Source organism: Nuphar pumila, chromosome 12 (assembly GCF_984573655.1).
Source record: "Nuphar pumila chromosome 12, dmNupPumi1.hap1.1, whole genome shotgun sequence".
Taxonomy (NCBI): Eukaryota; Viridiplantae; Streptophyta; class Magnoliopsida; order Nymphaeales; family Nymphaeaceae; genus Nuphar; species Nuphar pumila.
Genome location: NC_143260.1, coordinates 6,823,568 through 6,846,441, shown reverse-complemented (window position 1 = coordinate 6,846,441; position 22,874 = coordinate 6,823,568). Strand labels below are relative to the sequence as shown.

General features: G+C 37.3%; 1 protein-coding gene across 1 annotated transcript; it reads right to left on the bottom strand.

The window, feature by feature from the left end:
* Positions 1-2,679: 2,679 nt before the first annotated feature.
* Positions 2,680-22,692, bottom strand: LOC149819819 (SCAR-like protein 2). Its single transcript, XM_089983502.1, has 12 exons — positions 22,557-22,692; positions 20,274-20,331; positions 20,004-20,168; positions 11,983-12,146; positions 9,103-9,226; positions 8,864-8,996; positions 8,016-8,083; positions 4,860-7,923; positions 4,666-4,752; positions 2,944-3,057; positions 2,781-2,801; positions 2,680-2,736 (listed from the first exon to the last, which is right to left on the bottom strand). Exons 1-12 carry the CDS (start codon positions 22,690-22,692, stop codon positions 2,680-2,682), a joined length of 4,191 nt encoding a protein of 1,396 aa, XP_089839628.1.
* Between the last annotated feature and the right edge of the window lie 182 nt (positions 22,693-22,874).

Below are 22,874 nucleotides of genomic sequence, written 5' to 3'. Positions count from 1 at the left end.
GAAAAGACTGGCAATTTTTTAATGTAAAAATGATAAAAAAAATTTGTTTTATCGGGTATGGCCATGATTTATCTTATGATGGACCTGGTTAGACCCGGGTCCAGACCTGATACCATACCTGAAAATTGGAGCCAGGTCTGGTTCCACCTGGGTCCGAACCAAACCCGACCCATTGACATCCCTAATCTTATGTACACGAAATCAATAACCAACAATTCCTTTGTTTTCTACTCACCAAGGCAAAAACAAAAATATTTTTGTTTTGGGATAAACAAAACAGAAGCAAAATTAATAAAACTATAGCTTGGGTTTCCGGTGGCACAGAAGACCAGTTTGGTGGTAGGGGGCTGCAAACGGCTTGGATATGGTAGGAAATCGGACCCGGGTCTGACATGATATTTCCAGAAATGGACCCTTTAAGTAAAATCAGAATGTGCATTCGGATAGGATTCGTATCTGTTCAATTGGATTATTTTCAGATTCGGATCAGCATTTTTAATCAGATATAGAGTTGATCCTAATCAAAATTCTGACCTGATTGCATTTTTTACATGTAAATAACTTGTTTATGTTCTATTTTTTCCAGATCCAGTATTACCATGTGTATTTTGGATTCAGATTCAACCTTAATCTGTTTCAGATCCGGATCTACTGGTTAATTTCAAATTCAGATTTGGATCTAACCAGATCCAGCCTGAATCCTACCTGTTTGCACCCCTACTTGGTGGGAACACTTTTTTCTCCCTACAATGAAATTTGGCCCACATTAAAAACATCAAAAATATTCAAGACCATGTTTTTAGGATCCAATATCAAACTCAGGCACATTAACTCCACCATTAGGGGGGTTTGATCCTACTAGTGTCAGTCCCAAGCATGGATGGAGGGGTTTGCGTCAGTGGCAAACAGCCATAAAACTCTAGCCACATCATATCTATGTTCAAATCCCATGGGCACGTAAGCCGAAGCTTGGTGACTCCCTGGGGTCGAGGGGTAAGCCCTTGGGGTTTTATGCTGACAGGACAGCGACCGTAAGTATGGCAGGCTGAGCCAGCGCAGCTAGGTCTCTGCGCCTGGGGTGGTTTCTCCGAGTAAAAAATAAAGAAAAAAGTTCTAAGAATGACGATGATGATGATCAAACCTAGACACATTCACGCGACTTGAGGACTGAGGTCATATAGTCAGCAACTTCTACTACTTAGACTTGGCACGACATACAAGTTCAGGCAGGCCATTGACAACGCACATGCAAATACAGCTTCAGGAATTCCCAACTAAGGTTCCACCAAGATTAGGACATGATAACCAACGGGGGCTCCGGTTGTCTGGTAGGAGCAGCTAGTGCACGTCACCTTGTGTTGGGACGTTGCAGGTTCAAAACCCAATGGTATAGTTGTATAACTGGTAGGGGTCTGCCTAACCCCAGCTTGCCTTAAAAAAAAAGATTAGGACATGATAGGGTCTCCATTGAGCCTTGTCCTATGGGAAGGAAAAGAAAGGTGGCCGGTGTGTTCACAAGATGGTGCACCACTAGGACCATCCATCTCCAACACAGACCATGGTCTAGTATCTACATTTGAAACCACATTCCATGCAGAGTCATGGATTCCATGAAGGGGTTATAACATTAAAGAAAGCTACATGACTGGCACATCCAAACTCTGATGATTACAGAACTTCATGATAAATTATGGACCTTGTGATAAATTCTGAAAACTGGAGGCCTGCAGTTTGTAAGATTCCATTAAAAAAAATCACACATTTAGCAGTTGTGCTTCGGACATGCAAAGAGTTTCCAACTCTGCATGTTTCATAGATCTTTTGAAATAACCTTGGTGATGACAATTAACACAAAACACAATAATGGTATTTTGGAACTTGGGAAAAAAAATGTTTGAACTTGTTTATATCCATTAAAAGGCATAAACAAACAAACAAACAAACACACACACACACACACACACACACACACACACACACACACACACACACACACACACACACACTTTTTAGTAATCTTGCACTTCAGTATTTTCCCCCTTCAACAGTTAAGTAATTCATAACAAGAGATGAAAAAAGTACGGAGTACATCTAAAGCATCTTTTTATTAGTTTTTTGCAGTAAAATCCCATTAGTGGTGCCATCTAAAAATATGTGGCAACATGGCTCAGAGTCCTATTGCAGTACAAGAATAAATAGTGAGTGAACTGTATTCAGCATCTTCTAGCCTTAAAATTTACCAAAACAAATACTCAACTTCCTTCTCATTGCTTTCTCATATCCAAGGTTCCAACCTATCAAGTACCCCTTTATTTTGGAACTGATGTTAATAATCTAGAACATTGGAAGTTTCAGCAACAAGAAGCTGCTTTGTGAAACATTGAGAACTCGTACTCTGCAGCTGGTGCTGCTGCTGTCAATGTATGCAAAAATGATGTGACCGAAATTTGACATATTTTTCTCCAAGGCAGTAAAGCAATTTTGAATGTTAGGAAGATAATTACTGTGAACAAGGCATGTAACAAATATATATTATATGAGGGACCTATTCACATATTTAACACAACCTGAGCTAACTTACAGATCATGGCAATCCTATAACAAGATACATGATTGAGCAGCTTCATGTGTGGGGAAGAGGGTACTCAATGGTATGTTGTATCACTGTTCACATGAAATTCAATCATCACTCCAATTTTCATCACTGTCACTTCCATCATCGCTACCAGCACAGGCCTGTTTAAAGCATTGCATGAGAAGATCGTCTAAATACCACTAACCATGGGCAGTGGATGAGCAATCTAGAACATAAAAACTGTGACAACCTCAGCACAAGGAATTGTACATAGATAGCATCCCTAAGGAGTGACTATTGAAAATCCAATTCCAGTGCTGCAAGAAAAAAAAAAGACGAAAACCCAAAGAAAAAGAAGCCTGCTGAACCTGGCGGATTGCATTTGCTTTCTCCAAAATAGCAGCGACATTGATGTTGGTTGCAGGCCTTGGCAAAAAGAGGCTAGGCCTTGTTGTTGTGACAGTGCGCCTCAATCTGAATGACTGGAAATTTGGAAACAACAAAAATGTAAACTAATCATGCAAAAGGAAAATTTAGGAATGTCTCTGATGAAGAAAATCCACGAAATTAGATGAAAAGCAACAGAAGACATTCATATGAGAAAGGCAAGCACTTAATAGACCAATGTTGCTTGCTAGAGTCCTTGCCCAGGTAGCCAGATCCAACTTGTGAAGCAAGTTCACAAGGCTTTTTGAGCCAGGTTGCTCTCACAAGTGTTCAGAAGAATGCAGTTTAGAAGTAGTAGATTAGTTTTAGAATAAAAAAAGTACACACACACAAACACGCACATGTGCATGCACTCACTCACTAATAGACTAGTTTCTAAACATTGTGTAGGATTTAGAGAACACTTGTCTAGTCTTATCCAAGCTAATGAAGCAGGACTAGGCTATCTATTTACCATCCTTGATGGTGTCACATCTTATGACATTCATGTGACGTAGTTATCATGTGAAATGCAAATGTGCATGCCTATATTGGGCATTCACTAGCTCGAAACAGTATACATTTACCACAAAATTTGTATATATTATAGCACAGACATTTGAAATGATTTCATTTTGTACCATTCTAATATAAAATTTCTGCTGAAAACCGCAAACATGTGTATAACCTAATTGCAATGATTATAATCAGAAAGCTATGTGATCCTAACTAACAAAGAAAGGGAACATCCAAATTGGGCATAGACAACTTATTGAAGTCCCGAACATGCTACTTCACACTCTTCTTCATTTTACACTCGCAAAATGGTGATTTCTATCATGTTATCCAAGTTAGTTGTCCACTTGGACATACATTTAATCACCCATCTCTAAAACCAACTCTCCTATAGTTGATTTCTCTTCACAGAGTAGTTGTCGTAGCGCACTACTTCACTAATTTCTGCTCAACATGATTCATCTAAAGGCAATCGACCAGCTGACAGTATTTTGGAGCATGTGAAAATTCCAGAATTAGTGTTTTATTTCCAGTGAATTACTGCTTCATTATATTCTCACTACTGTATCAGATCATCCTCATCCAATCTCTTTAGTTTCTTATCCAACCCTCTATATCAGGTCTTCTTGATCCAATTTCCTTTAGTTCCTGGACCAATCCATGAGAGAGATGCATTACAAGAGCATGATCATCGTTATCAGTAGACTATGCATGCTGGAGGTCGTATCCTGAAGCCCCTTGGCTGCTAGTGAGCCAACAAGTTAGAACCTCTTAAGTAAAATTTTGTATAGCGTCTATTTGCAATCCTTTCTTCATTTTTGCTCTTATCCAATTAACCACCCAAAGACCATATTAAGTATGCCTTCTACCTCTGAAGGTGTGAAATAGAGGCAGTCAAACAGGATTTGCAGCGTTTCTTAGGTTCTCATTATGCTTACCAAGCTTTGAATATCAATTCAAGGTCTAAGTACATCAATACAAACACACAGCTTGTAAATATGTGCATGAAATTTTACCATTGGAATATTTGGTTTATCCCTCATGTGACAGATAAAAACTGGTCTACCATGAATTTTCAAAATGGGTCCTGAACATAATCACTCTATATTTGGAAAATTTTCAAAACATGGAAAGGAAATGGTACAAACCTTTCCTCGTATTTGCTCCAGCAACATCTCTCGTTCATCTGGTTGCTGGATACGTGGACTCCTATTCAATACCAGAGGTTTCTTCGACTGTAAATTTGATGCACATTGTGTTAGACATCACAAATTCTAAGCAATAAATCAAACATGAACAAATCAAACTTCAAGAGACAAAACAATAAATATGGTGAATTTACCATGCTCTTGTCATGGGAAGCAAGGGACTCTGTTAGGGACAATGGTGCAGCAGGCTTGGACTGACAAAGAGCTACAGCTTCTGATGCTTGCAAGTCCATTGGTTGACTAACAGAAATGGGGTGACAGGTTTCTTGGTCTTGTACTGTGGAAACTAGGGATTTTTTATGCCCCCATTGCGGTGGAGGAGGGGGGAGCGGCGGCTTTGCAACAACATTAGGCAATGCAGAACTCAATGGCTGTTTTGGCCCTGTCGCTTTCTCTTGCAAATCAATCTGAGATATCTGAAGGCTGGCAACTGAAAGATCTACCGATCCAGTTGCTGAGCTTTTTCTGGACTTTGAACAGCTATTCCTTCCTGCATCCTTAGTTTCATATGGACAGTCTGGTCCATCAGAGGGATTACTTGTTTCCTCGAGCCCCAAAGAACCAGAAATTGAGTTGGCTGAGGAAATTCTATGTAAACCGTCATACTGATCATCATCATTTCCATTTATTTGGCTGCACTCCCACTGTTCTGAGTTTGACTCGGACCCCTGACTGAGCATATCCTCTAAGAAATTGAGAGATGGCTTGCAGAACGTATCATCATCTGAATCAATTTCACTCTCTAATTGTTTTGACGTTATGGATTCTTCAAACAAAGGCATGGACTGGGTGCTCTGGCGACTCAAAGAAAGGAAACCAAGTTCACTAGTGATTTCTTTCTCACCAAGCCGATGAAAAGATGGGGAAAAGACATCTCTAATGCTTTCATCAGGACTATGCTCAACAGGAAAGTCCAGATTCAATGTGGAAGCATCCAGTTCATTCATGGGGTGAAATGATATCTTCATATGCTCCAATGGAGGAGATGAACAGCCAGAGCAATGTGATTTGGGAGAAACCGAATTTCTTGGGGATCCTAGTTCTGATCTTGGTTGTTCAAAACAAGTAGATTTGGAATCAGCATTTGCGCAAGCAGGCTGAGAAATTTCTCCAGCCTTTTGTTCTTTTGGAATGTCTGGTATCCTGTCAATAGGAACAGCTCCATCTGAAAAATTCACACAATTGCTAATATTCCTTGACTTTTCAGATAATTGTTGACCAGTCAATGGTCCCCTCTGGAAACCATTACTCTCAAACTTCATGGATGATTCAACTACAGTAGGATGACCAGAGTTTTGCCTGAAGAATCCATCGTACTGTTTTGCTTGTTGGTTCTGCAAATCATCAGTCTGTGAATCAACCGGGTATATTGTTTCTTGAACCGACTCATTTGGATGCAGCTCAGGAACATCAGTATGGGCGACACACTCAGGTAACAGGTTTAGATCTCTTCCTGATTCAGGCTTCTGTGTTTGTTTCATTGAACCACCGATTTTGCTAAATAACTCACCACCATCCAACTTCGTGTGGATAACTGCATCAGATTTATATCCTTGTGCCTCACAACCAGCTTCATAAGCTTTGGCTGTTGCACTAGAATCCAAAGGCTTTGATGGTTCAGCCCCCAAAACACCACCATTTTCCCAGGAGATCATGGAAGTTGTATGAAATGATATCTTCATATGCTCCAATGGAGGAGATGAACAGCCAGAGCAATGTGATTTGGGAGAAACCGAATTTCTTGGGGATCCTAGTTCTGATCTTGGTTGTTCAAAACAAGTAGATTTGGAATCAGCATTTGCGCAAGCAGGCTGAGAAATTTCTCCAGCCTTTTGTTCTTTTGGAATGTCTGATATCCTGTCAATAGGAACAGCTCCATCTGAAAAATTCACACAATTGCTAATATTCCTTGACTTTTCAGATAATTGTTGACCAGTCAATGGTCCCCTCTGGAAACCATTACTCTCAAACTTCATGGATGATTCAACTACAGTAGGATGACCAGAGTTTTGCCTGAAGAATCCATCGTACTGTTTTGCTTGTTGGTTCTGCAAATCATCAGTCTGTGAATCAACCGGGTATATTGTTTCTTGAACCGACTCATTTGGATGCAGCTCAGGAACATCAGTATGGGCGACACACTCAGGTAACAGGTTTAGATCTCTTCCTGATTCAGGCTTCTGTGTTTGTTTCATTGAACCACCGATTTTGCTAAATAACTCACCACCATCCAACTTCGTGTGGATAACTGCATCAGATTTATATCCTTGTGCCTCACAACCAGCTTCATAAGCTTTGGCTGTTGCACTAGAATCCAAAGGCTTTGATGGTTCAGCCCCCAAAACACCACCATTTTCCCAGGAGATCATGGAAGTTGTATGACAGAACTCTACTGAAGTTGATTCAGGACTATTACTTGATGCCATTTGTTTAAGGAAACTTTCAGATACAACACCAGGGATTTCAACATCAGGACTATCTGAAGTGTAAGGAGGGAGATCTTGCCTGTTTGTTCCAGATTTCATCCCTAGTTTTTTACCAGCAGATTGGAATTCCAATTCTTGTTTCATCTTACACTCATAGTCTGTCTCACCTTCTGATTCCATGGTGTTAAGTGCATCCACATAATTGTCTGGCTCACTAGTTACATCATTATCCTGGCTTTCAGCAGCACATGACTCTGGTTTATTTTCATCATCAACCAAGGCCACATGTTGAACTACATTTCCAGGGATAGACAAGTTTCCTTCTGAATGCAATTCAGAAAAACCTGCTGTGGTAGCTGCTGTAACTTGACTCTCATCCTTGAGAACATTGAAACCTGAATTAGTGGCAAGCCTCACATCTTCAATCTTCTCATCCCAAGAAACAGCTGGTGACTCGGGGATTCTTCCCCTGTGAGATAATTCACACAGAAATTCGATTTCTACATCTGATTTAGCTTGATCATCAGAAACAACAGAAGTCCCTACATTAATGCACTGTGTGTTTGAAACTGAAGTAGCCAATGCATCTGTTACTTTTCCATGTCCAGATGGAATATTTACATCAAGCAAATGCTCCATGTAGCTTATTTTGGTTCTTGAGTTAAATGGCTGAGATCTGCTGTCATTCTTAGACTTGGATTTCATATCATATGTCGAGATAGTCTCACCAATGAGGTTTTGCTCATTACAATCCAAAGAAGTATCAAAAGCACTGCAATATTCACGTGGATCAAACTCACATCAATCATGAAAGGTGTGTGCGCGCACACACACACACACACACACCATATATACAACTTTTACCTGTCATAATTCCTAGACAATGATCCAGCATCTGGTGCTTCTCCAGTTTTCTGCCTTCTCAATTTTTTCTGAAGATAATCAGAAATTGAAACATAAGGAAATGCTCAAAATCCTAGCAATTGTACTTGCAAGTAATTGTCTAAGTTTACTGGAACAAAAAAAACAAAAAACCCTTACTCAAAGAAGAAGAGAACTTAAACTACAAGCTAGGAGATAAAGAGCTAATGAGAAGCTGTGTAACTATACCATAGCCAAGTGAGATCAAGAGTTTCACCAAAGTCAAGGAAAAGAAGATTAAAATACATGACTTCAAAGTCATGGACAATGCATAATCAAGATATAATCTTGGAGTGAGTTGTTAATTAAAATTGAACAGTAAAAAAATAATCTATTAATCTAAACGTGAACAGATAAATGATATGTATATGCCAATTAAAAGAGGAAACTGAACCCCCTTAGAGTAGCAGTAATTTCAAAACTGAACTTTTTGTACTTCATCTATTTACAGGGTCTACAAATCCAGTCAACTGCAAAAGAATGCATTGATGGTATATTTGTATCAACTTCACTGCAATGCTATAGTTTTTATGGCTTAAAGAGTTTCAATTTTCAACTTATAACAATGCCTCAGGAGCTTCTCTACATTCTCATATATGTGTAACATCAACCTGCTTAATCAACGAGTAAATTGTTTCCTTATGGGATCATACTGTCGTTGATGTTTAAGTAAAAATTCAGGCAACTTTAACAATAGAAGCCCAGAAAGAGAGAGTTCTTACTGAACAATAAGCAAGATGTAGCAATACTAGTTTGATCATTCCACAGAATGGGTACCATATATTGTATACCTTGCTTTTGAGGAGCATTTTTTCCTGTTTAACCTTTTCAGCTTTCAGTAGTTCTGACATGGCCCATTCCATCTTAAAGAATGATGGATCTGAATATCTCTTTAAACAGGCACCAGCTCCAGCAACATCAAACCTGAGAAAAAAGATTCCTTGCATTAGAGTGCTTGTGCATCTGGACCCTCTTGCACATGTGTTGAGAGGTAAATGGAATAAGAAAAAGGAAAACAGAACAACTGTACTTGTCAAGCAGGAATAGACGAGGTGGACCACGACAATCTTCATAAGAATCCATTATAAACCCAGGTAGATCACCCCGAGTCAGGTGATTTTGTTCTGTTTTGACACTGGCATGCCAGTCACAACCTGTAAAGCAAGTATTTACCGTAAGAAGACATCAATCATTAGTGAAGAAACACCATAGGACATTATGGGCAACATTCAGATAAAAGTTTCTTTAATTTCTATAGCATGATAAAATGCAGAGCAAATTCCTTTGATGCTAAAATGCAAGAATTTGGACTATTGCATATCAGCAAGATCTGATTTATGTAGTATTTCAAACATTTGGAATGCAGCGACTGATAAGTCCTCATTGACATCACTGCCAACAGAGAAGTGATCCTCAGAGATATTTTTCTGCAATTAAAGAAAACAAATTCGTTTTTACAATATTGGACATTTCCAATTGGCAAAGAAAGCATTCTGGCAGGTAGTTTAGCTAGAGATAGTGCCAAGAAAGTTGTTTATGTTGAATGATTTAACTGAGACACATATAAATTGCTATGCGGTTGAATCTACTGATTACCAAAATGATTGGCCTTTGAACAAAAATAAGAAAGCAATAATCCCACAAGCACACACATTGTTTGGTATTGTAATACTATGCCCTTTCCCTCTTCTATATAAACGAGTAAGGCCTCTCCAAGGAGACTTTTCTTGTGCTTCATAAGCTTTATTGATGCTGATGTCTCTTTGATTTTTCACATGATTTCGATCAATTTATTGTGTCTGTGCTAATGCACATTGCCTGCTCCCAGCATTATAAAGTTGTGCAACAGCCATCTTAAATATCTTAAAAAATACTGATAAGGAAATCCCATTGAATCACACTGTGAATTTATCTTGTGTTTTGACACAAAGGGTCTACAACCAACTGAAAAACCATGATACTGCATTGTATGAGACACAATTTAGTAACCAGAAACTGCAAGTCATGAGGGCCAAAAAGAAACTAAAAAAAAATCCTTTTCAATAGCCACTTTTATTGCTTAAACATAAAACTAGGGAACTGAATGATTTCTGATGGTTTCTCCTTTATGTTTTGAGTCCATTCTATTGAAATGTGATTGTGGATGTTTTGAATCAAACACTTGTTTACAAATTAAGAAAACAATTTTCCAAACCTCAAATTCCAAACCTTGAGATGCCACTAGATGCAAATAGGTCTCCCAATGTGTGTGCTCAGACCTCTAGGCCTATCTTCTACTGGACGAAGAATTGGATGTCTCAACTGACTTATAATGGTTCCAGACATTATTGATATAACCAACAAAGGAAAAAAAAAGGTACAGACAATTACACAGATCAAAAGGAGAGCTAAACTAGACAAATTAGCAAGAACAAAGTCCATGTTAGAACTCACGTATGAGGGTATGCCATGGATATTCTCTTATTTTATCTCAGAAATTCTCTTATTTTATCTCATCGAAAGTATGCCATGGATATTCTCTCTCATTTCGGTATGGTGGACTGCAAACCAGCACAGACTCCCATTGCAGTCAGTGTAAATTTGTCTGATGATAATCCACAAGATCCTGCATTACCACCCAGAGCAGTTCCGGAGCCTTGTTGGAGCTCTCCAGTATCTTACTTTCACGAGGTCTGACTTAGTATATGCCACAAATCAGGTCTCACATTTTGTGCAGTCAGCTAGACTTGGTCACATGGAGGTGGCTAAAAGAATTCTTTGTTATGTGAAAGAAGTCAGGATCAACGATGGTCTTGTCTACAAAAAGGATAGTTCTGGCCACCATGATGGATTGTAACTTGTAGTTCTTTCCTACTCTGATGCAGACTGGGCTAGTGATCCCTCCACCAGATGATCCATCACAGGATATGAAGTTTTCTTGGGTCAGCATCTAGTATCTTGGTCTAGCCGAAAACAAAAGTCTGTTGCACGGTCCAACACTGAAGCAAAGTATTGAGCAATGACAGCCATAACAGTAGAAGTATTATGGACTAGACACTTGGTGGTTAATTTACATCAAAGACTTTCTCGATCACTTCTCTTCTTTGATAATAGAAGTGCAGTAGCTATTGCCACCGATCCGGTCCAACACGAGAAGATGAAACATGTGGAAATTGATCAACATTTTGTTCGCGAAAAGGTAGAGTCAAGAAATTCATCCGCTGTTCCTCCGGAGTGAAGATCAAGTAGCAGATCTATTCACCGAACTGCTCTCTTCCTTGCGATATTGGTTTCTTAAAAACAAACTGTCCATGGTTGTTCAAGATCCATGCACAGTTTGAGGGGAGCTGTCAAAACTCACATATGAGGGTCTTTTTTGTCTTTTCTCCCTTACGTAATGTGTTTGGGTTGGATGTTGCCAAAACTCACATATGTAATTGTACCCAATATTTTATTATTTATTATAAGAAAGAGGTGACGTCCCAGCCTGGGTTACAACCTCTAGATTGTCTCCCATTCTTTTCCTTCTCTCTTCTTTTCTGTGTAACAGGGCATACAGTCTTCACAGTCCATACTCATATGAGTTTCTATTCCAAGATTGATTAGGTAGGGATGTAAACTATTCGGGTTTCGGTTGGATGTTGCCAATACCAGATTTGACTAACTGGATATTGGCTAATCAGAGTCAAATTTGGATGGAGAAAAGTAGAACTGAATCTGGTTAAATATATGTAATCAGACTTGGATATTGGTCAGATTTGGTTAAGAGATACTAGACAGCATCTGAATCCAAATTTAATCAGATTTGGTTTCATTTACCTAATCAAACTCAAATTCAGGTTGGATATCGGATAACTTCAAACCCATTGATATCCCTATGATCATAGAGGCTAGAAATTTAGAGGGAATAGTACAAAGCTTAAAAAAATACCTGTTGTACAAGTAAAATGGATATGGCTGGTCTGAGCTAAAGCAGCCTTCTCAAGATAAGGAAGCCCTGCCTCTAAATGTTGGATGCGGATCATCATGTCCTGGCCTCTTGCAGCAGTGACCGTCACTTGGGCATGTAAATCTTGAAAAATTTCAGTGGCAAATCTAGACAAGAGAAAGTGTGAAAAATACAATACCACATTAGTCAGTCTGTACCTGGATCCAAGGGTGGATAAGTCATTCTTGTCCAACAAACATTTCAGAAGAATGATTCAAAATTCAGAGAGCAACTTTCAAATGCTATGTAGAACAGATGATATAAAAAATAGTGACAGATATAAAAAAGAAAGCAACCCTTTCATCATAAAATCCCATCAATAAGCTGTTGCAATTATTTATGAATATTAGATGGAAAAAGAAGGAAGCTGAAACAAACAAATATGGACCATGAGGTGTGAAAGAACATGGTGAGGATTCTGCATAGGAACAGAGAAACAAATTGGCAAATCAAATAGAAGCAGGACTATGAATATTGAAGGAAGTCCTACACAATATTCACTCATAATGACAGAGATTTAGAAGCATAACTGATGGAAATATTGTTCCCAACATGTCCTCAGTCCATTGAATACAGCATCGTCACTACTTAGGGTTCCTCAATGACCTTTGCAAGATACATTTCATATTCAGTTATACATGTTAGAAAATATGTACTTGTCTTGTTTATACCTAAGTATACTCATGTATATTTATGGGTATCGTGCATTATATTTATTGTTTTCTTTTTGTTTTGTATTCTAGGTGTACTGGATGTATACCTATTGCTTGTATTTTGCTTTTTAGTCAAGGTATACCTACTTAGTTAGGATACCTATACTTATTGTATACATGTAGGCTAGAATAGGGTTCTTTTCATACACTTTGATTTGTTTTGTATTTTTGTACTTTTTATTTTACTGTTTTTTGTAGCTGGTCCAACTAGCTGTTGGGTCAAACTAACCATTAGGATAGTCTAGCGGCTAGTATGTGGCTGTTTGTATATATATGAGGTTTATGCCTCATTGTGTTTCTTGAGAGAGGATGAGTGTAAATATGAGTGTGTGCTTGAGTGATTTGTAGTGAGGTTGTATTGTAATTTTTGTATATTTGTTGTTATTAATAAAATTATCTATTTATTCCATTTCTTGGTGTTCTTATCTCTTGACTAAATGACTTATGTTTATGCATTTAGTTTTTGGCTTTTTTTCAATTTGGTTGTGCCTCGGCTTCCATGCCACTTCATGACAATACAAACACAAGTTCTGTGTAGAATGCAGATATACTATGAGGCAAAAAGATCTATCTGTTTGAACCAATTAACACAAATAAGGGGAAGGAGAAAAAAAGGTAATGGGCATAATTAAACGCATTCACTATAGTCAAGGGGTGGTATGAGTTTGAAAATCAGTGTTAAAATTGATTTTGCTAGTTTTTTACCATCAAACATAAGAAAACTACATCTTAAATCTCAAAATCAAACACAGGTGACCCAGAAGACAAGGTTGACCTGGGATTAATCATGTTGGCTGGTTAGTTAGCAATCCTTACAAGAGATAAAAAACTACTTGGTTCTCTGCATGTCAAATCTTGTGCACACAAATAAAATGGAAATTGTATGAACTAGAGAAATCCCTTGGAGGTTTGGATGAAATGATTGGAAATTTGGAATCAATTCATTAAGCAAACCTACAAGTATTGGATTATGATACAAGCCAGGGATTAGTCAAGGTCAACTATACTAGCCGGCTAGCCTATTTGGGGGAATAGGCTAAGAGGGAACTAGCCTATGCAGGTCCATGAGGATAAAGGCTGGAAATTATTGTAATTCCAAGGGTAATTGGGTAATTTTACTTGCACTGATGTGACAAAGGTAGTTAGGAAGGGCATGGGTCTATAAACACCCCCTAACTCTACTTGTAATTCATTCTATGTTGTACTTTGTTCTAATGTTTTGAATTTTCAATAGAGACTATTGGTTCTAAGCCTAATTGGCTAGAGATTGACTCTAACTAATTGTTGTTAGAGAATCTTAACCCTCTAACCCCCCTCCCTAACTTCTCAACCATTCCAACTTCCCCATCTCTCTCCCTCTCCCAAGGTCAACCTGCCTTCTCTCTTTCCTTCCTTCCCTAGCTAGATGATTCTCCCTACTTCTCTACCACCTTCCCTCCATTGAATCAAGCCTATACTCTCCTCGCATTGGGTCAGTAACAGATTAACTTCTATGTGAATTAACAGCCAACATGTGTTGCTTTTCAAAGCATTAAGTGAATATGAGAATCCACAAACATGAGGAATTGAAAGCATAAGACAAGGCATGTTCAAATAGGTTAAGTGTTGCCAGTAGGGCTGGTAACCAAGATGAACAGGCTGAATCATGGGCTGTTCAAGTTTGGATCCGTTAGGGTATGTTTGATGGCACATCCCGCGCGTCACGCAGGGTCCATCAAACATTGGACGTGGCTGTTAAAATACGGATTGTATAAGAATATATATGTATGGTTGTAATATTTATTACCACCAGGGGTATTTTGGTCTTTTTAATCATTATAATTTTCTGTAATAGGTGTCTCCCAATAGGGGCTGTTTTTATTTTTATTTATAATATGCTATATTGTCAAGGGCATTTATGTCCTTGATAATATAGCAGTAATATAGCTGTTGGAGCTCCCAACGGCTAGATTTCTAGCCGTTGGGGAGCTCCAACAGCGATATTTTGAGGAGCCTCTCCCCTTTTTGCCTATAAATATGGGGGTTTGACCCCTTGTAATGCTATACATTTTGTGTGCATTGTATATAAAATAAATACTATATTTTTAAGTGTTGTGTGTTTGTCTAAGCCCCTAAGCGGCTATTGTGTTTTTGTCCTTTGTGCAGGCTTTGTATTGGCCTTTTGTTTGAGGTGTATGGAGAGCACTTGGTTTCATTACATGGTATTAGAGCCATTGTGACCTTGATCGTGGTAAAGCTTGCTCGTGTAGACATGAGATCGTGGAATCCCTGTTCTTTTAGCAAAGTTCAAATTTGCTAGTGATGCTTGGAAATATCTCCAAGATATGTATTCTCTCAAGGATGTAGCCCATGTAATCTCCAAAAGAAAGAAAAAACTATGACCCAAGAAGATGTGAGCATAAGATAATACCACAATGCTCTCTCTCGTCTTTGGGATGAATTAGCTCTCTTAGAGCCTAAGTGGCATTGTCCACTTGATATTGAACTTCGAGAAAAACAAATCAACTTAGAGCATTTCTATAATTTCATAAATGAGCTTAGGCCTGAATTTGAAGGAACAAAATCAGCCATTTTTTACAGAGATGGTATTTCTTTTATAGTAGAAACTTTAGAATAGCTAACTATGAAAGATAATAGATTAAAGAAACCCTCTCCTGGCAAAGACGAGGAATCGATGATTGCTATATCAAGATCCAAAAATCATACTAAAGCATATAGGTCACCTCACTTTGGAAGAGGCCAAAATGACTATAAAAGAAATGCAAGTATGAATACAAAAAATGTGGCAAGATAATATGCCACATTTGCAAAGAGCCAAGTCACATCAAGCTATTTTGCCCAAAAAGGAGAAATAAAAAGAAAGTGGTCTCTATGAAATCATCAAGTTAAAGAGGTGGTGTAGATGAAGAGTCCAAGAATGTTTTGTTTGCTTAACTCATGAAAATCTTTCAACCACTAATCAAAGGCCAATCTTCATGTGGTTGTATTAACATGCGTAGACCTCGGTAAGAACTCTTAGATTTTTTATTCTGATGCCTCTTTCCATATGACTCCTAATGAGTCCATACAATCCAAATGTCTCATTAACTTCAATGATTCTTGTGTTTCAACCGCCGATGAAACGTCTTTAAAAATTAAAAGCTTGGGTACTTTACAAAATTCTTCCAAAAATAAAAAAAAATTTTATGTCCCAAATATTAGAGTAGTACCCAAACTTAATCTCAACTTTTTATCCGTTTCTCAAATTACCGACCATGGATGTAAGGTCACTTCTTCATCTAATAATTGTTTGGTACATGATATCCAGTCTAAGAAGCCAATTGGGCGAGGCCATAGAAGAGGTGACCTCTACTACATGGACAATTTGGAACTATCAAATCAATTTTTTTTCAATTTTTTGAGAAAAAAAGTATTGAACATTGGCATAAGAGATTAGGACATCCAAGTATGTCAAAAATGTCTTTATTTCCTTTTTTTGAAAGTTGTAATGAAAAGGATTTTGTTTGTGAAGATTGCATACTTGAAAAATGAAATCTTTACCTTTTAAAAATAGCCAATTTATATCTAAAGAACCTTTTGACTTAATACATTCAGATGTATGGAGACCGGCACCGGTTATGTCTAAAAGAGGAGTCTCTTAATATGTGATTTTTGTGGATGATTATAGTAGGCATGCATGGATTTATTTTTTTAGACACAAATCCAAAGTATTTGAATGCTTTGAACCTCACTGAGGACATGGCATTGGATAGAAATGATTGGAGGAGAAAGATTCATGTGGAAGACCCAGAATGCTTTTCTTTTTTGGTTCATATCGCCGACCCCAATTGTTTTGGGATGAAGGCGTAGTTGTTGTTGTTTGTTGTTGTATGTTAAAAATCAATTCAAACCACCATCAAGATATTTAAATCCGATTCCAGGGGAGAGTTGTTGTCAAAATATTTTAAAAGAGATTACTCATTTACACCCAACAACAAAATGGGTTAGCTGAAAGAAAGCATCGGCACATTATTGAAACCACTAAGACTCTTCTAATGTCCAAAAATGTTGCAAAAAAGTTTTGGGTTGAAGTTGCTCTTATAGAGGTTTATTTAATTAATAGAACACCTTCTACTATTCTTGAAAATACGTCTTCCATTGAAAAATTATTTAAAATCTCTCCCGCTTATTAATGATAAAGAATTTTTTATTGTAAATGTTTTGTTCATTCCAACAAAAATGATAAGTTTTCCACTAAGGCCATCCCTTGTGTTTTCTTAGGATATGCCAAAAAAAGAAGAAGGTTTAAGTGTTATGATATTGAGAAAGGAAAACTTTATGTTTCAAGGAATGCAATTTTTCTTGAAAAAAGAAAATGGTTTTGGAAAAATTGAGTCTAAGAAACCATGTGAGTATTCATTTTTGTTTGATCCTATGCATGGACATAATAATGACAATATTGATGGGAATGAAAGTAATGATATTCATGATATGCATGAGAGTGTCAATGGTAACACTCATGATGTACATGAAGGTGATATGACTATTGTTGAACCTCACAATGAATTTCAAACATACTCTCGTCGTATACAAGGCCAACCACCATGTGCATTAGAAAGGTATATACAAAGTCAAGACATAGATCAATCTAGTATTAGAAGAACTACGAGAATATCTCAAAAATCTAGTAAGTTTGTATCCTATGAATCGTTTGAACCTCACTATAGAGCTTTCCTTATGGTCATACACTCCTATGTCAAACCCACCTCTTTTAATGAGGCCAAAAATCATCATGAATGAATTGAGGCCATGAATAATGAATTAGAAGCTTTAAAAAAAGCCAAAACTTGAGAGATTCAATCATTACCTACAAGAAAGAAAACCCTAAGATGTTGATGGATCTATAAAATTAAAATCAAAAGTGATGGAATATTAGAAAGATACAAAGATAGACTAGTTCGTCAAGAATATAAGATATATTATGAAGAAACCTTTGCCTCAGTATCGAACTCATCACCATCGCATCTATTAGAAAATGACCTATCTTTCAAATAGATGTTAAAAATGTCTTTTTAAATGAAATGCTTAATGAAGAAGCTTATACAGAACCTCCAATCAGGTTAGGTTTGGCACATGAAAAAGTTTTTCGTTTACGATAGGCTTTGTATGGTCTACAACAAGCTCATAAGGCTTGGTATGATAGTTTTAATAATGTGATGGTTCAACTAGGATTTAGATCTTGTTATACTGATACTGCCTTGTTTGTTAAGTACTCTAATGCAGGTTAGTTATTTTGCTCTTCTATCTAGAAGATATGATTATCACAAGAGGTGATAAACAAGGAGTTAGTCATATCAAAGATGTTCTACAAAAATATTTTGATATGACAGATCTTGGCTTTCTTCAATATTTCCTTAGAATATGAGTTGCTTACTCACCCGAGGGTATTTTTTGTCTTAGACTAAGTATGCAACCAAGATAATTGAAAGGTCGGGTCTTACCGATGAAAAGAGAGTGGAAACGCCAGAGGTCATTAATGCAAAAATGAAAAACGATGATGGATAACCTCTGAAGCATCTAACTCCATATCATTAAATGATTGGAGCTTTAACTTACCTTTCTATTACTCATCTTGATATTGCTCATGCTATTCATACTGCTAGTCAATTTCAACATTCTCTCACTAAAGTACATATGAGTGTTGTAAAGAGAATAATTAGATACGTTAAAAATACTATCAATCATGTTTTGCTTTCATCATCTTCATCCCCATTAGATGTTATTGTATATACTGACTTTGATTGAGGAGGAGATGTAAATGATCGTCGTTCAACCACTGATTTTTGTGTTTTTGTTTGTGATTCTTTGATATCTTAGAGATGCAAGAAATAACAGAAGGTGCCTCTATCTTCCACAAAAACCGAGTATCATGCAATGGCCACTGCGACTTCTGAGTTAGTGAGGTTGAGACAGTTACTAAAAGACTTGGAGGTTTTCATATCTGCACCCTCAAGATTATATTGTGATATCGCGAGCAACCATACATTTCATGATCGAACGAAGCACATCAAAATTGATTGCCATCATGTCCATGTAGAGTTCCTGAAGAAAACCATCACTCTACCATATGTGCCTGTAAAAATACCTTCGAATATGTGCACTAAAAGCACCAACACCATAAAAGAATACGTGTTCAAACACACATCAAGAACACTTGAACAAAAGTACCAAAAAGGTGCAAAGGGGACACCCACAAATGCATAAGTTGAATCCAATAAGAGAGGGTGAGCACTAAAGGCTCTCACAAGAATACATCTAAAAGGGGGGGAAGCCCCCTATTTATAATACAAAAGGAGACCAAGTGGAAGGGGCTCCTACTAGACGTTGGAGCCCCTCCAACGACTAGAATTCTAGCCGTTGGAGGGGGTCCAAGGTCTCCCCCCTCCCACTTTGACTTAGTCAAAGCAATAAAAAAATAAGAAATGAAAAAGAAAAAAATAGAAAAAGAAAAATAATAAAAATTACATGCATGTTCACAATTGTGAAGTTGCGTAAAAAGGGAAAATGCTGAAATGACCGAAATGCCCCTAGGGCTTACAATATATATATATATATATATATATATATATATATATATATATATAAGAGTGACATATTTTAACACCCCCCTCAAACTTAGGGTACGATGACCGAAAGTTTGCCAAGAAGAAAATGAAATCTGGGGGAACATAACACCTTTGTGAAGAAGTCTGCTAACTGGTATTCTGAAGTCACGTAAGGAAGCTCTATGACTTTTTGCAAGTAGGCTTCTCTGACATAATGATAGTCCATTTCAATATGCTTGGTGCGTTCATGAAACGTGGGATTTTTAACAATATAAATTGCATTTTTATTGTCACAACACAATCTTGTAGGTCCCTGAATCTGCACCCCCATGTCCTTTAAAAGTTGATGAATCCACGCGATCTCCATAGTTGTAGAAGCCATGACCCGATATTTTGCTTCTGTTGAGGAAATAGACACTTTCTGTTGTTTTTTGCACCTCCACGAGATTAGAGATTCACCTAAAAAAGATACAAAATCCAGTGGTGGAGTGACAGTTATTTGGGTCACCTCCCCAATCAGAGTCAATATATGCAATCAATTCTAAATTAAAAGACGAGGAAAGAAATACTCACTTGCTCACTTGTTTACTGTGCATTTTATGTATCTGATAATACGAAGGACAACACTCATATGAACCGAGGTGGGGGCATGCTGGAATTGACTTACAATATGAACGGCGTGAGATCGGGCCTTGTAATACTAAGATACATAAGAGACCCCACAAGTTGCCGATAATGAGTAGGGTTATCCAGAGGAACCCCATCATCAATCTTCATTTTAGAGCCCACAACTTCAGAAGTCTTGCAAATTTTCTCATCTGAAATGTCGGATCTGTCAAGAATCTCACATGCCAACTTAGATTGAGACAAAAAATAACCTCTATGAGAAAAAACAACTTCAATACCCAAAAAATATGTCAGATATCCCAGATCTGACATCTCAAACTTTTCCTTGAGAGTGGATTTGATATTTCTGATGCCTTTAACATCACTACCTGTAATAAGCACGTCATCAACATATAACAACAAAATTACAATTCCATCATTAGATCTTTTGATAAAAAGAGCTGTGTCAGTATAACAAGAAATGAATCTTATTTCAATCATTATTTCGTTGAATCAATCGTGCCAAGCTTTTGGAGACTGCTTTAAGCCATATAAGGCTTTTCTAAGGCAGAGAACTTTTTCCTTAGGAACATTCATGCCAGGGGGAGGTTTCATGTAGACTTCTTCGTTTAGGTCTCCATTCAAAAACGCATTCTTAACATCCATTTGATATATGTTCCATTTTCTAATAGATGCAATAGTAATTAAACATCTCACAGTGACCATTCTAGCCACATGAGCTAATGTTTCATCGTAATCAATACCATACTCCTGATTGTACCCTTTTGCAACAAGTCTAGCTTTGTATCTTTCAAGAGTCCCATCGCTCTTGGTTTTAACTTTGAAGACCCATCTACATCCAATTGCCTTCTTTCCTTCGGGAAGACATTGAAATTCCCAAGTTTTGGCTCGGTTAAGAGCACTAAGCTCAGTTTCCATAGCATCTCTCCATGCTAATTTCTCTTGAGCTTCTTCAAAGCTCCTAGGTTCTTCATATGAATGTATGGCACTAAGACAAGCTCTATGTTTTGGAGAAAAAGATTCGTAAGATATAAATCTAGATGGGTTCCTTCTAAGTCTCTCTGTTCTTCGTAAGTTGCTAGATTGGGTAGACTCACTAAGATCACTATATCTTTCCATGGCACTTCTAAAGGAATCCCTATCCCTGTGTGAACAAGTAATTGGTTCACTTACTATTTCTTCTATAGGTTGAGCAAACACATGAATTCTATCATTTGTTTGTTCAATAGACATAGGCATTTCATTCTCAAAGTTTGTCTCATCGTCACTAAAATCATCGTTCTTATCTAATAATTCAAATAAAAATGAATAATCAGCATCATTAGGAGGAGTTTTGTCTTTCTCAAAACCACTTTCATTTTCCAAAAAGGTTACATTTCTTGACACATAAAGCTTATCATTTTGAAAATCATAACATCTAAATCCTTTTTGGATTTCTGAATAACCAAAGAAAGTGCAGAGAATGGCTTTGGGGGATAACTTGTCATTTTTATTGGTAAGAACGAAACATTTACAACCAAAAATTCGTTTCGTAATCTGTTATAATCAGGTTCTTTTTGGAATAAGACTTGAAAAGGAGATTTTTGGCTTAAGGTTTTGGATGGAAGACGATTTATTAAATAGACAAAGGCCAAAGCAGCTTCGGCCCAAAATCTTTTTGGAATTCTTTGAGAGATTAGTAAGGTTCTTGTAGTTTCAATGACATGCATGTGTTTTCTTTCGGCTAAACCGTTCTGTTGAGAGGTTTTGGGACAAAACCTTTGATGTATAATTCCATTTTCTTCAATATAACTTATAAAATCATTTGAGAGATACTCTCCTCCGGAATCGGTTCTAAAGACTTGTAATTTTCCATTGAATTGAGTTTGAATCATAGCATGAAAATTCTTAAAGGTAGAGAAAACTTCATGTTTATGTCGAAAAAAATATATCCAACTATATCTTGAATAATCATCAACATAAATAACATAATACGAAAAACCTCCCTTAGAGACAATGGGTGCGGGTCCCCATACATCCGAATGCACAATTTCAAAAGGCTTAGTTGAAAAAGTTGATCTTGATCCAAAAGGTAAGCTTCTCATTTTTCCCAAAATGCAATCATTACAATTGAAGTTCTCCTTACATAGAGTTTTAGTAAACTGAATATGAGAAAGTTTGTCAATATTTGGACGCCCAAGACGTTTATGCCAAACATTTATATCTTCATGTTGGGCAATGTTACAAAAAGATGTTTTCGGAATTTGAAGAAATTCCATAAAGTAGAGATCACCCTTTCTAGAGCATTCCCCAATCAACTTCCCGGACTGGCGATCCTGTATCCAACATTTATGTGATGAGAATTTGATATCACACCCATAATCTGAAAGTTGAGAGACGAAAAATAAATTTAAATTCAATTTTGGGATAAATCTAACTTTAGGAATAGAAAAATCTTGTCTTTCAAATTCACTAGTTTCTTTGATTTCAAGAGAAGCCCCATCCGCAGTAGATACAAAGGATGGCAAAATATTTTTAGAATAATTGGACAAAGCAAGTGCATTCGGAGTCATGTGAAAGGATGCTCCTGAATCTAAGAGCCAAAGAATTTTACCTGGAGGTGAAGAGGACATAGCGGCTCCAGAGATAGATCCTTTAATCAATGGTTGAAGGGCTTCAATAATTTGTTGGAGAGAAAGAGATCCATTTGATGAGGATGGCCGTTCTTCCGGTTGAGAGGTGGTAGCCATTGCAAGCAATTTTTTCCATTTAGGGCAAATAGGCTTTATATGCCCCGGTTCTTTACAAAAACGACAATGAAGCTTGCTATAGTCTATCTTACCATATTGCCCATTTCCTCCTTGATATTGATTCTTGAAATGAGGAGGTTTGTAGGTTTTTACATTGTTCCCCGGTCTTGACACCGCATAAG